General features: G+C 55.2%; 6 protein-coding genes across 6 annotated transcripts; 2 read left to right on the top strand and 4 right to left on the bottom strand.

Annotated features, from left to right (window-relative positions):
* Positions 1-171: 171 nt before the first annotated feature.
* Positions 172-996, top strand: COL26b_013232 (uncharacterized protein; the record flags this gene model as incomplete). Its single annotated transcript, XM_053185853.1, has 3 exons — positions 172-333; positions 388-723; positions 889-996. The coding sequence occupies 3 exons, from the start codon at positions 172-174 to the stop codon at positions 994-996; spliced, it is 606 nt and encodes a 201-aa protein (XP_053030200.1).
* A 449-nt stretch (positions 997-1445) lies between these two features.
* COL26b_013231 (uncharacterized protein) lies at positions 1446-2526 on the bottom strand (the record flags this gene model as incomplete). The annotated part of the gene is made up of 4 exons (XM_053185852.1): positions 1446-1492; positions 1548-1971; positions 2022-2187; positions 2240-2526. 4 exons carry the CDS (start codon positions 2524-2526, stop codon positions 1446-1448), a joined length of 924 nt encoding a protein of 307 aa, XP_053030199.1.
* Positions 2527-3314: 788 nt separating this feature from the next.
* Positions 3315-5927, top strand: COL26b_013230 (uncharacterized protein; the record flags this gene model as incomplete). Its single annotated transcript, XM_053185851.1, has 1 exon — positions 3315-5927. The coding sequence occupies one exon, from the start codon at positions 3315-3317 to the stop codon at positions 5925-5927; it is 2613 nt and encodes an 870-aa protein (XP_053030198.1).
* Positions 5928-6075: 148 nt separating this feature from the next.
* COL26b_013229 (uncharacterized protein) lies at positions 6076-7533 on the bottom strand (the record flags this gene model as incomplete). Its single annotated transcript, XM_053185850.1, has 4 exons — positions 6076-6150; positions 6359-6743; positions 6806-6892; positions 6950-7533. The coding sequence occupies 4 exons, from the start codon at positions 7531-7533 to the stop codon at positions 6076-6078; spliced, it is 1131 nt and encodes a 376-aa protein (XP_053030197.1).
* Positions 7534-8792: 1259 nt separating this feature from the next.
* Positions 8793-10375, bottom strand: COL26b_013228 (uncharacterized protein; the record flags this gene model as incomplete). Its single annotated transcript, XM_053185849.1, has 3 exons — positions 8793-9405; positions 9472-9827; positions 9881-10375. The coding sequence occupies 3 exons, from the start codon at positions 10373-10375 to the stop codon at positions 8793-8795; spliced, it is 1464 nt and encodes a 487-aa protein (XP_053030196.1).
* Positions 10376-11249: 874 nt separating this feature from the next.
* Positions 11250-12362, bottom strand: COL26b_013227 (uncharacterized protein; the record flags this gene model as incomplete). Its single annotated transcript, XM_053185848.1, has 1 exon — positions 11250-12362. One exon carries the CDS (start codon positions 12360-12362, stop codon positions 11250-11252), a length of 1113 nt encoding a protein of 370 aa, XP_053030195.1.
* Between the last annotated feature and the right edge of the window lie 2985 nt (positions 12363-15347).

Here is a 15347-nt window from a genome sequence, read left to right as displayed (position 1 = left end):
CCTTACGGCAGGAAAACTTCCTTAAACCGAGCTACGTTTCGTTCCCTTTGACCGCTTCAATCCCTCTCTTCCTATTACACCACCGCCTCCATGCCCTCAACAGCCCGCCTCGCAAAACAAATCCTCTCAACCCCTCAAGCCAAGTCCCTCGCCAAAAGCGCCCAAGCAAACATGTCCACCGGAACCCCCTCCGAGACCGCAAAGGCGCAAGCGTCCGCGTCGGCCAACGCGCCCTCATTCGAGTCAATCGGGATCAAGAACAAGGACATTGTCCAAAAGTCAGGCGTCTCGCTGTCCGACCAGCAGAAGGTCCTAGTCGGCAGTGTTCTCGACGTAAACTCCCTTCCTCCTCAAACCGAACGTCCCAAGCGCTAACCGCCATTGCAGCTCTTCGAGGGAAACCCCACCCTCAAACACCTCTCCCTCTGGTCTAACACCGCCACCTTCCAGGACAACATCACCATCGCGGAAGGCTACGACAAGTTCGCCGCGCAGTGGTACGGCCTGCCCGCGCTCTTCGACCCGATCCGGATCCAGTCGCACACCGTCACCTCCGCCGGCAACCCCATCGAGTTCAAGCTCAAGAACACGTACACCGTCAAGGGCGTCAAGAGCGAGCAGACGATGGAGAGCACCGTGCAGATCGACGTCGGCGCCGACGGCAAGATCGCCAAGGTCAGCGACAAGTGGGACAACGAGCTGCCCGAGGGCGCGTTTTCGCAGGTACGTGACGCTTTTCGGGAGTCGTATTCGAAGGCCTTTTGGACGGTGGCGTGGTTGTGGAAGGAGGGCGCCGTGGCTTTGTTTTGTCGGGTGATGTTGTTGCCGCCCTTTTGGGTAAGGGGGTTTTTCGATGCGGGGCGTGGATGTGTGCTAACGGGTTCGTAGGCACTGCGGAAGCTGAATGCTGTTACGGTGCCGACGTTGGTCAAGGTTCCCAAGACGGAGGAGGAGGACCAGAAGATGAAGGCCGAGAGGGAGAAGAGGACCCAGTAAAATGTATGATGTGCTCCTGGCAGCAGTAGTCGAGATGATGGCTGGCCCAGTATGATGATGGCGTGTTGCCTCGCATTGTAAAAAAGCGTAATCCCAGGAAATCAGCATGCTTAATCATTAAGATGAGAGTGGCTTGCGAGTCGACCAGTTATCCAGGAAATTGCCAGTGATACATCTACGGATGGCTAATTCATTTTTCTGAAAGGCTATGTGTAGAGGCTTCCTCACCAACGCAACGATTGTCATGCGAATCAGTAAATTGTTCTACTATGCATCATCAATTCATTGGCCAAAGAAGCAGCCTCGTAATGGGTATCTATCGTCGTCACAAATTCGCATTCCCTTCACCTCGAATCAACGCCAAGAAACCTTCCGCGACCCAAAAGGAATCGAAGCTCCTGGGCGAAGGCCCGTAAACAGCCGAATGCAAATAGCAGATTGAATCAGCTTTAATAATATCTCGAGCCTCTCCACCATCTCGAGTAGGTGCTGTGATCTGAAGTCCGGCATTAGCTTCGGTCTGGATTTGGTAAATTCGGGCGATGACAAACCTCTTTGAGTGCTGATGCCCAGTTGATCCGCGATGTTCACATAGCCTTCATACGTCGCCTGGCCTTTCTTCTTGACGGTCTTCACCATGTCGCCAGTGTCGTTCTCCCACACGCTGCGACAGTATGGGCACGTCACGTTCGAACCGCTCCTACGCTTCGTCGCAGCCCAAGTATCAAAGCACTCCTTGTGGATGTTCTGACCGCAAGCAGCGCGGCAATAGACGACTGCCTCGCCACCCTCAGCCTCGAGTTCGCAGAAGCAAATGGGGCAGTCGCCTTCGACGGGCTTCCGGTTCTTATCCTGCGTAGCATCGGAGGGCTTATCGATGGGCGGGGCGTTGGCGAAAATCTCCTTGAGTTCGGTGGTGAGCAGGGCAAGTTGGTAGGTGTGTTCGAATTTCGCGCGGAGGACTCGGGACATGACCTGCAACTGTTAGAGCTGCTCGTGACAGTGAGATTGGAGGAGCTGTGTACATAGAGCCAGTGCTTGCATTGGTTACCGGCGAGGAAATGAGGACAGGTGCACGTGGGGCGCTGGGCGATCTTGACTGTGTAGATGTTGCCCGTGGAACCCGTCAATTCGACCTCCTCCTCTGGAACTTCATCGGTGCCGCATCTTCGTCGCTCGAGTACATAGAATCTGCGATCACAAGTCAGCAGGATCGTACGGAGTCGTGTCCGACGGAAATCACCTCTGCGTTAGAGCTCTGTTGTAGACGTCGCTGAAGTTTGAGGGCGGCCTGGGACGGAAGCGGCGCAATCGCTTTTCGGCGTTGGGATCCTTCTTCGGTTTCTTCTTCTCAGGGGACCCATCGTTGGCAGCGGCAGCTTTCCGCTTTCCCAACGGTGAAGGTGTCGGGGTGGACGCTGGGAAGGTGTTCCTGGAGGCGCTTTGGGGAGTCCGATAAGGCGGCGTGTATGTCGGCGTGTATCCGTAGCTGGTGCTTGCCGGTGGCGGGGTCGCAGTGGGGGCACCCATGGTGACCGATCGCGATGACGGTGTCTTCAGCAGGGACGAGGGTCTTGGAATGGAGGCGAATAGGAGGAATGTAGGCGAATGAAGAAAAGAGGCAGATGGCTCGAATTGGAAGTTATTCTGAAGGAGGGGAAGCTGGGAAATGGGTTTTTGGAAAGATCATTCGCCGCAAGCAGAGAAAGATAAGAATTGCAGGAGCTCTGATTAAACTTTGGATCGCAAGCGGCAATTGCCCCCCTTTTCCACGCCTTCCGGGTTCCCCACGCCTCCCAAGCTCAATGACGAGCTTTGGTGCACGGGCCTTGTTGGCCTCATGCACGGACCGTCGAATGCGACCTTGACGCGGCATCACGAGTTTATTCACGTGACTTGGATGCTGTTCGACCGAATCCTAGAGAGAAGTGGGTCGGAGAAGCCGGTGCTGGTCCTCCTGAGGTCGCGACGGAAAAGCCGCTCCTTTCCGCTGCACATCCTTCACCTACAGACGCGAACATTGATGCGCGGGTCGCTGACCGCTCAGACCGCCAACGACAATGGTCACTCATCAACGATAGCCAGGCGGCTTACTTCCGCCTCGCATGGCGCCTCTGCGGCATGCTACGGTGGAGTCTGTCCAGTCAAGCTCACCTTGAACCCCAGAAGCAGTACCAGTCGGCGTATGAGGGCTCCTTTTCGCTGACCGCAGGAATATCTGTATATAGAACTTGACTGTTCGATTTTGAATTCAAAATGTTATTACACGTCATTGAAGGCAACCTCTGTCCCTTTTCGTGCGGCCCATTCTCCTCGAGATGGCCATCGACGCAGCTATGGAGGCACCAAGGCCTAATATGAACGACAGCATCTCCAAGATCCTCCAGTCCCTTACTTTGGGAGAAAAATGCACCCTCTTATCCGGAAAGAACATGTGGGAAACCGCAGATATCCCCCGCCTCGGCATCCGCAGCCTCAAGACAAGCGACGGTCCAGCTGGCGTTCGCGGCTCACGATGGACTGACGGGACTCACACCACATACATCCCCTGTGGCATCTCTCTCGCGGCCACCTTCGACCCAGATCTCATTCAACGAGTCGGCAAGATCCTCGGCGCCGAGGCTAAGACCAAAGGAGCTCACGTCTTGCTCGCGCCGACCATGAACATCAGCCGCTCGCCCTTTGGCGGCCGCAACTTCGAGAACTTTGGCGAAGACCCGTATCTCATAGGCGTCATGGCTAGCAGTTACATCGAGGGAGTGCAAAGCGAAGGCGTGGGAGCTTGTATGAAGCACTACGTCGCTAACGACATGGAGACGAGACGCTTCAACATGGACGAGCAGATTGACGAGCGGACGCTGCGAGAGATCTACCTCAAACCGTTCGAGATGGCGTTGAAAGCGGATCCCTGGACTGCCATGACAGCATATCCTAAGATCAACGGCGAACATGCTGACACCAGCCGCTTTCTGGTTTACGATATCTTGCGACAGGAGTGGGGATACGATGGGCTGGTGATGAGCGACTGGGGAGGATTGAACTCGACCATCGACAGCATCCTTGCCACCACAGATCTAGAAATGCCAGGCCCGTCGCTCCGTTACGGAAAAGCCTTGCTGAAAGCCGTCGAGTCTGGTGCTGTCTCCGAAGAAGAACACATCAACCCGTCTGTCGAAAGACTCCTTCGTCTCCTCGCACGAGCTCAGCTACTCGACAGCCCACAACAAAATGACACAAACGGCATCCATGAAGGTATAGAAGGCAACGAGGCCGAGTCGGACACTCCCGAATCCCGCCAAACGGCCAGAGAGGCAGCCTCCCAAGGCATAGTCCTCCTCAAGAACACCGGCATCCTCCCTCTCAAGCCTTCTAAGCTCCGCTCCCTTGCCATTATCGGTCCCAACGCCAAAACCCCGACAACAGGCGGCACCGGCAGCGCCATCGTGAACCCCTACTACATCACCACACCCTTTGATTCCCTCAGCCACGCTGCCAAGTCTGCCAACCCAGACATCCAAATCACCCACCATTGCGGCATCTTCACGCACCTCCAACCACCCCTGATCGGTGACTGCCTCACGAACCCAACCACAGGCTCCCCCGGCCTCCGCGTCGACTTCTTCTCAGGGAACACCTTCTCCGGCGACATCATCTCCTCTTCAGACTGGCACAAATCCCTCGTCTACTTCATGTCCGACGGCGACGTGCCCCCCTCCCTCCGCGGAACAACCTATAGCTACAAAGCAACCGGCCTACTCCGCCCCAGCGCCACAGGGACCTACGACTTCAGCCTCTCCAACACCGGTAAAGCGAAGCTCTTCATCGACGACGAACTGCTAATCGATAACTCGGACTGGACGCAGATCAGCGGCAACTTCATGAACTGCGGCAGCGTCGAGGTGTTTGCGAGCAGGGAGCTGGACGCGGGCAAGACGTACCGCCTGCGCGTCGACAACCTCGTCGTGCCGCCACCGACAAGACCGCATGACAACACGCTCTTCCACAAGATCTCGGGCGTCCGCGTGGGAATGCTCTTCCGGCACGACGAGGAGCAGATGTTCCGCGACGCGGTCGCGGCGGCGGAGGGTGTTGATGCGGTTGTGCTTGTTGTGGGGCATAATAACGACACTGAGCGTGAAGGGTCGGATCGCACTTCGCTGTCGCTCCCGCGGAGGACGGACGAGCTGGTTGCTGCGGTCGTGGCTGTTAACCCGAACGTGGTCGTGGTGACGCAGTCTGCATGTGCCGTGGCCATGCTGTGGGTTGATGGGCCCGCTGCGATTGTGCATGCGTGGTACCAAGGGCAGGAGTGCGGAAACGCCATTGCGGACGTGATCTTCGGCAAGGTCAATCCTTCCGGGAAGCTGCCGCTGACGTTTCCTAAGAGGATAGAAGACCATGGATCGCACAAGTGGTTTCCTGGTGACGCGGAGAATGATTATGCGGAATACGGAGAGGGTGTGCTGGTTGGGTACCGCTGGCTCGACGAGCAAGGGACAGAGCCTTTGTGGCCTTTTGGGTATGGATTGTCCTATACCAAGTTCCAAATCATCGATGTTGCGGTCAAGGGCACCATCTCCGCCGCCGGCGACCGCTCTGCTTCAATTGTCGCCACGGTCACCAACGTTGGCGACATCTCGGGCAGCGAGGTCCTACAAGTCTACGTCTTGTCTTCGCCCGCGATCAAGGGGCTAGGCCGTCCTTCGGCCCCGAGATCCCTTGCTGGATTCCAGAAAGTCGCGCTCCGCCCTGGAGAGTCAAAGTCTCTGGCCATACATCTTGACGCAAAGGCGGTTGCCTGGTTCGATGTCGTGGGGAAAGGAGGTCCGGGGTCTGGTGGGAAATGGAGGGTTGACCGCGGCACTTACAAATGCTACGTTGGAGTGAGTTCCCGCGACATTGTTGCTGAGGTTGAAGTCACCGTAGAATAGACAACGCCTTTCATGGCTGGTATAGTCTATTCAGTAGAGTATCTGATACTTGGACCTCATCGTCCGCAGAATAGACAACATGCTCTCTATACTCGACCCCGGGAACGCCCACTTCTCAACCAAGGATATCGCCTTGATCTGTAGTTCATCAATATCCGGCACGGTCTCCGCTAAGACCGGCGACAACGAAGCCAACGTCAACAGCAAAATCACCGCGAGCGTCCTACCCACGCCACGAATTAGCAAACCCCTCGACGGCAGAAAAGCAAGACAATCCCAACTTACGAATGCAGCACAATCTCCAACGACCCGCAAGACCCCTTCAACCTATACTCCACCACATCCAAATACCCCCGACAATGCCCCAAACACCGCTTCGCATTCTCAACAACCACCTCCCCCGCCACCGCCCCGCCCTCCATCCCACACACCTGATGCAGAAACGGGCGGAAGATGATATCCCCCGCAGCATGATACCTCAGCACCATAATCGCCTCGTCGACACTCAGCGCGGTCCCGCTCGCGGTATGCAGGTCGGGCTTGATCGCGGACGGGAGGAGGTCGTACCACGCGCCGAGCTGGTGGCTCAGCTCCGCGGAGACGGATGCGAAGGTATCCGCTGTGGCGGAGTTTGTCGTCGGGGAGGCGGTGTCGTACATTACGTGGTGGATGCGGTTGAGCAGGCGGCGGGCGGAGAGGTCTGCGAGCCAGGAGAGCATGGCGGGGTCGGGCGGGTTGCCGCAGCGGGGGAAGGGGAGGTTCTCGATGACTTGGTCGATGCCGCTTCGGGGGAGGTGGTGTTCTGCTATGATGTCGCTGGGAATACAAAGTCAGCATGCACACGATGAGGTGGGGGATTGTTTGGATTTGGGACGTACCATTCGAGGACTAAGATGGCCCAGCATAGACGGGTTACGGGCTGGTGAGTGTGCATTTCTTCCAAGGGTTGGCGCATACTCCTATGTCTAAGGATCATATTAGCAGCTGCCCATCAGGTGGTGACAACTAGTACGAGGCCTCACCGGATGGGATAGTGTTGTATACTCGTCGACGCCATGTGAACCAACCTCCATGCCTGAAGCGGTCTCGAGAGGTAGCTGTAGTACAGCGCTGCAAGATACAATCCCTGTGGGAGCAGGATCGTATCCCCAAACGAGTTGAACCACGTCCCAAGGAGCACCTGCAAGGCCGGCGTAAACATATCCACGCCAGGTAGCCAACCATCTCGCGTCAGATCAGGCGTGTCGACAGCTGCGCGCCCCAGAGCCAACACGACCAGGACCAAAGCAGCACGCAGGTCAGCTTGCAAGGGGTTCCCCACGACATCTCGATAGATGTGCTCAAAGTCGTCCCTGTCGAGGATGGGATGCTGCGGGTTCACGAGGTCAAAAAAGTTTTCCACCAGTGACGATGCTTCCTCCGCATCGATATCGGGGAAGACGATCTGGCTCAGGAGTATCGGGGTCAGGGACAGAGGCTCGGGGAGGGTCCTCTTGCTCTCCACGCGGAGGAACACGTCGGAGGGGTAGTCACCCAGCAGCGCCTTGGCGGACCGCGACTGGAGGAGGCTCCCTGTGGTTGTGGAGTGGGACATGGGAATCGCCATGGGCGCGGTGATGCATGGTTCCGTCGGGGGCGCCACGGGGGTCGCGGCGGCGGAGGGGATGTGGAGCGATGGATCGACTGAGAGAGGTCCGTAGCCTGGGGACGGGAAGGCGGATTCTGGGGATGGGTTCTGGGATGGCGGTGGGTATGTGTGTGAGGTCGGGGTGTAGTGGTCATCTGGCTGAGGGTGGGATGTTGGCGGGAGGGACGCGAAGTGTGTGAAGGACTGTTCGAGACGTTGCAGGCGGGAGAGGATCTCGGCTGTCTGATCTACGGGGATTGATCTTCTGGGCCATGTGGCACGTCAGCCTCGCGGCGGTAAAGGCCCCCGTTTCTTCCCTGCGTCAGTTTCTTGCGTATAGAGTCTCTTACTTGTGTTCTTCCGTGGCGGGATACTCGCACTCTGAGTTATTGGCTTCTTCGCAGAGGGTGCAGACGGGTTGCCTTCCGTCGCATTTGCGTTTCCTGAATACCGCAGAGATCAGTCCTCAGTCCTGTCGTCTAATGCAAACCAGAAACTAATTATTGGCGGGAAGGAATGTGCATCAACGGCGGCATCGAGCATCCGCCATCGCATGGCGTTGCAGCGGGAGTCAGCGGGAGCGGGCTCCGCCCGTGTAAACTTACCTTCGACGGCAGTAGTGGCAGGCGACAGCGGTTCTCTTCCGCTTCTGAGTCTCCATGATCATATTCGTATCTGATATGGGGCACATGGGCGTGGTGTATTGTCTGAGAGCAGATGGTTACCGACATTCGACGGGAGAATGACTGTTCTTGTGCGGCGGAAGGGCCGCGCTTCTCGGGCGGGACCGGCGGGATCTCTGCCGCCTTTTTCGCAGCTTAATTTGGAGCGTTTCCCGGTCTAGTCCCGGTAAATGCTTGACTTGGTGGCGCCCGGATGATTGCAAAGATCACCTAGTGAACATGACTTAGGACGAAGGTCGTCAGTCAGCAGGGCGTGACTCATTTGGGTAACTGCCTTTTTGGGACGTTTGAAAGACAAGACAATATCAAGATCCAAAAAGGTCTGCGTGTTGCGGAAACGGGCTCTTACAGATCTTTCTAACTGGACAAAATATTGAGCTGGTGACAAACGCGCCTTGTGTCCAAGTCGGACTGCCAATCGCCCCCGAACGCCGGTATCCACGCAAATGAGTCTAAACACGCACGATCGACATCTCAAACAAGATATCAAGTAAACACAATTGAGTATTCGCTCAAGATGTGAATAGAACACAGGGCTCTCCAACGAACCAAATCTCACGAGATGGTCCTTGCAGCTGGCTTCATCACACCCTCCTCAATCGTCTGGGCAGCCTTCTGCCCATCAAACAAAACGTCAATCTCCTCCAAGGTCAGACCTTTCGTCTCCACCCACTGAAAGTAGATGTATACCCAAATCAAGATGTTCCACGACGCATTGACGATGTAAGTCTTCCACCCGATATTCTCCATCAGGTACGGAAACGCCATCGAGACCAAAACACCACACGACTTGATAAGAATTCCCTGCATCGCGATGCCGTTTGCCCGCATGTTATACGAGAGAACCTCGGGTGCGTACATGGCCGTGAGAGGCGTGATACCGAAGGCATATGCACCCAGGAAGAGAAAGATGCATGCGATAGTGCCGTATGTACCGGCTTTGTCGCCCGAGGTCCCGTACTTGGCAGTCAGACCTGCGAGGAGGTAGAAGAAGATTGAGCAGGTACCCAAACTTCCGAGAGCGAGTACTCGTCGGCCCAATTTCTCGGCTAGTGTCGATCCGGTGATTGCAACAACAAGTTGCCAGGAGGACAGGATGACATTGATCTGGAGTTGCGTGGTTGGATCGGTGACTCCAGCCTGGCTCAGCATTCGGCCAAAGTAGTACCTAAAGTCGCCGGTCAGGTCATAACCCGGGCAGCTGTTGAATGGTAATGAAGAAGCGCAAACTTACGTGATGACATTTGATCCTGTCAACATTGCCAGAGGCGCAACTGATAAGGCCAATAGTAGGCGCTTGCGGTTGGGCTTGCGGACCATTCCGCGGATTCCCAAAGTGTTCCCCTCTCGCTTCTCGTATTCTAATGTCTCGATGATTTCTCTGAATTGCATTTGGACGTTCTCGTCACTGGCGTCGGCCCCGTTGACCTTTGCTAGCACTTGAAGGGCTTCGTCTCTTCGGTCGCGAAAGGCAAGCCATCGAGGAGACTCTGGGGCCAGGTAGATAAGGATCATGACGAATAGAGGCGGTGCAGCTTGGAGGATCGAGGGGACTCTCCAAGCCCAATCCGATGGCTCAAGCGCGGAGGACTAGAAGGAAAGTCAGTACTCGACAGAGAGATGTGCGACATGAGTATACTCACGCCATAAGAAATTCCGGCTGCGAGCAGGGCACCCACAGCCCAGCAAGAGAAGTAGAGACCCAATGCCAGAGACCGGATGGACGGCGCAGTCGTTTCCGCCACATACGTTCCCGCGGCAGTCTGCCCCAGACCGACTCCAATGCCAATAATGAGACGTCCAGCAATGAACATGGCGATGTTCACTGCCGCTCCCGCGATGATAGCGCCAATAATGTTGACGATACCGGATGCATAGAGGCCCATCTTGCGGCCTTTCCAGTCGATGAGCATCCCAGTGAACGGGCCGATGAGGATGGCTCCCAGGAATGTGGCGCATGTGTTGACGGCTGTTGTCGCTGTTGTGAGCTCAAAGTACTTCTGGTACGATGCCATGACGTTGAGGGAACCCATGAGAGAGCCGTCGTAGGCTATGGTGACGGAGTCGACAACGCATACCGACACCACCAGCGCCGTGCTCAGGCTCATGCGGAGGGAGGCTAACTTGGACGGAGACATGACGAAGGAGAGGTGTGAGTCAAGATCAAGGAGTATTGAGAGTGTGCAGACTTCCAAGGATGTAGAAGGCCAGCCTGCCTTATATGGAGTGTTCTTAAGCTGTGAAAACACCCCTTTCTCCCGTCCTTTAGAGGGCCTGAAGCCAGTGCGACGCCTTCTATCGGTTGCCAAGATAAGAGAACTCCCTCAGCGAATGCGTATAAGCTGATTGGCGATGATACTCCGGGGTATCGGGTGTCCACACGAGGTGATCTGGGGAAGTGTTATCTGTGGGGAGAGTTTTGGGAACGGTGAAAAGTCTGCTGCTACTGGTTGGCTTCGAGGGCGGATATCCCGCCACAAACTCCGCTGTAATTTTGGGCTAGCTTGAAAGATACCAAAAGACATTACTTGAATCGTACTATCACGGTCATATTGCTACCCTCCTTTACCTCATTGCTTTCTCTGCTCGCGTCACCTTCCTCCCTTGATCCCGCTGTGCTCTGGTCGTTTCGCCAGTCTTGTCCCTCTCCTTACATCGTCTACCTTATCTCTTGATACTCATTCTTTCTTCAAGATGATCTTCAGCATGCATATAATCTTTTAAATTCAAGGCTGGCTGCCTTTGGAGTGTATCGAAACAGTAGCATTAGACATGCTGCCTAGTGTTGCGCGGCAGACACTTCTCGATCTCCACGTGCACGTTCTTTTAAATGCTACCATTATCTCACGATAAATATTCCGAGAGCGATCAAGCTCGTTAAATGATTCTAATCTTGTTCTCGTGTCTCTACACCTTCAGCCCACTGAGTAACCCTTGGCCGCGTCTCGCAGTTCGGATGCTGCCGAAGATTTTGAGACTCAAAGCAAGCCAGTACTCAATTAGAAACCTGACCTATTGAGACACGGGCTTGTCTGTTGGTGCTTCTGCATCAACTGTCAAGACATCACCGACGAAGTTTGCCGGCTCTCTTCGTCTCCGGTCTACCTTCAACTCAAATACGTCGAGACGTTGATACCCACCAACGACGTCGTGATACTGCTTTCCCTCGATACAATCCTGAATATCCATATCCGCATACAAAATCCCCTCTGTAGCCTGCAGATATTCGGTCGGCTTCTGCTCCTGAGTCTCCAAGTCCACAGTAAACCCCTGCAACAACGACCCTGCAGGATCCAAGAACATCGTCGCACCGCGCTGCGAGTTCTCAAGAGCCGACGTGACAACTTCAGTCTGACTGGCTCCTGATGATATGATCTCGACGGCATCTTTCCCAAGAACGCCAGAGCACAGAACTCCGAAACACTTGGCCTCAAAGCAGTGCGCCGCCGCTCTCGTTCTGTTGGCGGCGACATTGTCGTAGTTCGCCCCCTTGGCCACGCTCGATCCCCCGTCACTCCCGCCAGCCTCCGGTGTCGGTATCCTCGTAGGCCAGATTGCAGGCCACGTCGAGATGTGAATCTGCTCACCCTGCGACATCAGCGCATACCTCGCGAGCGGATTCGTGTTTTCTCCGCAGATCAGGTTTCCAATTTTTCCGTACTTCGTCTCTGCCAGCCGGAGCCCGTGACCATCTCCAGGCGCCCAAGTTAACTTCTCGAAAAAGGTTGGCATCAACTTCCTGTGGCGTACCAGAACTTCTCCGTCGGCGCCAATAATGACGTTGGAGTTGTAAAGAGTCGCGCTGCTCGATCGCGCCTTCTCTGAAATGCCGACGCTGACCATAATGTCGAGCTTCTTTGCTGCGGATCGGATAGCCGAGACCTCCGCCCCGTCGACATAGACCGACTCGAGCGCCATACGTTTGAAGAGGTCATGATTCTCAGTCGGCGGGCGCAGAGCTGACCAGATTGGGAATGCTGGGATGTAGGTTTCGGGGAAGACGACGAGGTTGGCTTTGTTCCTGGCAGCTTCATGAATGAGGGAGATGGCCTTATCGGTTGTGCGGCGGGCGGAGAGGAAGATGGGTGAGACGTGGCATGCTGCGATGCGGATCGGAGTGGCCATTGCGACGCAAAGATGATGTAAAAATCGCTGGCTGCGAAAGATTTTGGGTTCTCTTCCAATCGCGCAAGTGGTTGACAATTGTCTATGATTACATAGACTGGGTTAACTAGATTTTGGGGTTTGATAAGGCGCTGTTGACAGATTCGGAGCTTCTTCTGACTCCGATTTGGGGGCGGCATCCGATCCGCCGCTTCCACTGCCCACCTCATTTGCGTCCCACCTTTTCAAACACCGAAAACCCCAACGCAAGATAGTCAAGTTCACAAAACCAATTGGGCCGTACAATCTCGTTCAATTCAAAGACTTAAGCCTTATTTATTTGATGATCACGACTTCTCCCTACCAACCTGTCGTCTGAAAAGATAAGGAGGCTTGGACCGTAACCATGCTGCGGGGCCTTTCTGGGCGATGCAAGAGTTGGACCAACCGTATACGGTTCGAAGAGCAGCTGAACTGCCACTTTAAAGATGCTTCTACATGAGCAAGTTGCCAACATGGAACTTTCCATTGCTCCAACAGACGGACGAGAACGCAATGCATGCCGGTCAATCGACCCCGCCGGCTTCTTCATTCGACACCCGCCTGGCCCTCATCTCCTCGGTAACTTCATTACACACGAGGACCATCTCTTCCAGACCATACACATGGGCGCTGCGGTGGTTGATAAGGATGAGTGGCTTCTGATCATAGATGGGCTAGTCGAGCGGCCTTTTGCGCTGACCTTCACCCAATTGTGTCAACTTCCACGACGCTCCGTGACAGCTTTTCACGAATGCTACGGCAGCCCTTTGAAGCCGCCAACAGAAGCCGTTTGGCGCATTGGGAATGTTGTCTGGACCGGGATGCCGTTGAAGTTCCTCCTGGACCTGGCGCGGCCATCACCTACGGCCACATTTGTCTGGTCTGAAGGACTCGATTACGGCACCTTTCACGACATCACGGCGGACCGATACCAAAAGGACCTTCCAATGACTAAGGCTCTCAATCACGAAGTCCTTGTGGCGTACGAGATGAATGGTAAGCCATTGGCCAAGGAGCGAGGCGGGCCTGTGAGACTTGTGGTACCTGGCTGGTTTGGGACGAACATGACCAAATGGTTATGTCGTTTATCTCTTCAGGACAGGCGAGCGGAAGGGCCTTATACGACGACATTTTATAACGAGATTGACCCGGCGGATCCGGAGGGCAAGAGGAGGAGACCTGTATGGAAGGTGGAAGTGAACTCAATCATCACGAAACCAGAACCTGGGGCTATCTTCGGGGGACCGAACGTGCAGCTCGAGGGCTGGGCGTGGTGTTGTGAAGAAGTAGTGGAAGTTTCAGTCAGCGTAGATGCAGGAAAGTCATGGATCCTAGCCAGCATCACTCCAAGGGCGGACTTTGAATGGCAGAGATGGGAAGTGTGCTTGGAGCTTCAGGCCGGGGAACACAAACTGATGGCAAGAGCGAGGTCTGTGTCAGGACAACAGCCTCTGGGCGGACGAAGGAATCATGTCCATACAGTGGCAATTCAAGTCATGGCTCAATAGCCCACAGCGTGGGTCTCGAGAGGGTGAGGGTATACAGACCTTGTCAAAGATAGCCTCGACGGAGTGATGAATAGCACATTACCGGACTCGCCAAACCCTCCGCTAGATCTGTCCGTGATGATAGGTCCATGCAAGTTTTCGAAGCCGAAATATTGAAGGGTTCCGCAAGTCATTCAGCGAGCTCCGAACATCATCCCTCTAGCTGGAAATACCGAGAGTTGCCATGAATCCAGAGAGATGAAAACCGGCTCCTCTGAATTTCAGGTTTGCAAATGTCGAGTTTCCGTGAATTCTTCGGCCCCGGTTGACAAAGATCTGATGGCGCAAAAATAGACGGCTGATCGAACTCGAGGTATGCGAGATAGTCCGACATCGTCGCAATTACACCAGCTCTCAAGATGATGGTCACAGGCGGCAAAATACGAGTATGTCGTACTCTCGAGTTTCTGGGGCAGATCATTGTTGCTGAAATTGCACATCCGCGAGCAATCTTGGTGTGATATCTGGACGCTGTCAGTCGAAATGATCAATCTGGCTGAGATGAATGAACAAGATCATCCAGTGTTGCCGATCACCTACCGATTAAGGAAACTCCGCCAGGGGGTTCGAAAGGAACTTTAGAATAGTTTCCCCATCAGCACGATCCAGCCAGAGCCCACCGCAAATCGCACGAGAAGCAACGCTGTCGCCCACCCACCCGAACGATGCATCTCAGCTTCACGCCAGAGAAAAAAATGCTTGCGCAAACATCGACTCCAGGAATAGCTTCAATCGTGATCCGCAACGATCAACTGCTGACCGATAGACAGCACGGCGCTAAGGCTGGCAGCGACTATTGAAAAGACGCGTACGCTACGGGTCTAGTCCGGGCCTGGCTCGGTCTCGCTCATCGTGAAGTCGCATTGAAGACTTCGGCACTTCTTGGCGGGTCTTTTCTTCGAGGATCGTCCCAAAAATGGGTAGACTCGCAGAAGGAGGGTGGTTGTATCGTGGCAGAGGAATACGAAGAGGAGGACAGAAAAAGATGGTGTTCTGGATTGACAAGAAAATCGCGTCATGACGCTCAGCAGGACGTCGTGCATAGATATTCATCGTCAGCCGCAACGCGCGGCCAGGGCCAAATCGGCCGCACGCAGGAACAGCGACACGCACCCGCTGCGCTCACGCGCACCAGAGTGATGTGGGCGACCGTCCAGTTTTTACCTTCGGGCGCGGCGCCCACCCGCCCGGGCCGGTACATCGGGATCGGGCCCCCGCCTCCCGCATTGCACCAGACCCCCGGCCTCGGTCCCGCTCCAGGGACTCGTCGTCTATGCCGAACACGCGAAGCCCACACCACCGCTTTCGGCCATGTCCACGTATCCGCACCTGAAGGTCAGTTCAGGGGTAGAATGTGCGTCAGTCCAAGCGTCTTAGATGGGTGGTACCCACGCACAGCTGAGCCTGAAGCCGCGTA

Source organism: Colletotrichum chrysophilum (genome assembly GCF_026319265.1).
Source record: "Colletotrichum chrysophilum strain AFK26 chromosome Unknown scaffold_213, whole genome shotgun sequence".
Classification (NCBI taxonomy): Eukaryota; Fungi; Ascomycota; class Sordariomycetes; order Glomerellales; family Glomerellaceae; genus Colletotrichum; species Colletotrichum chrysophilum.
This window is presented reverse-complemented; position numbering and strand designations above follow the sequence as displayed.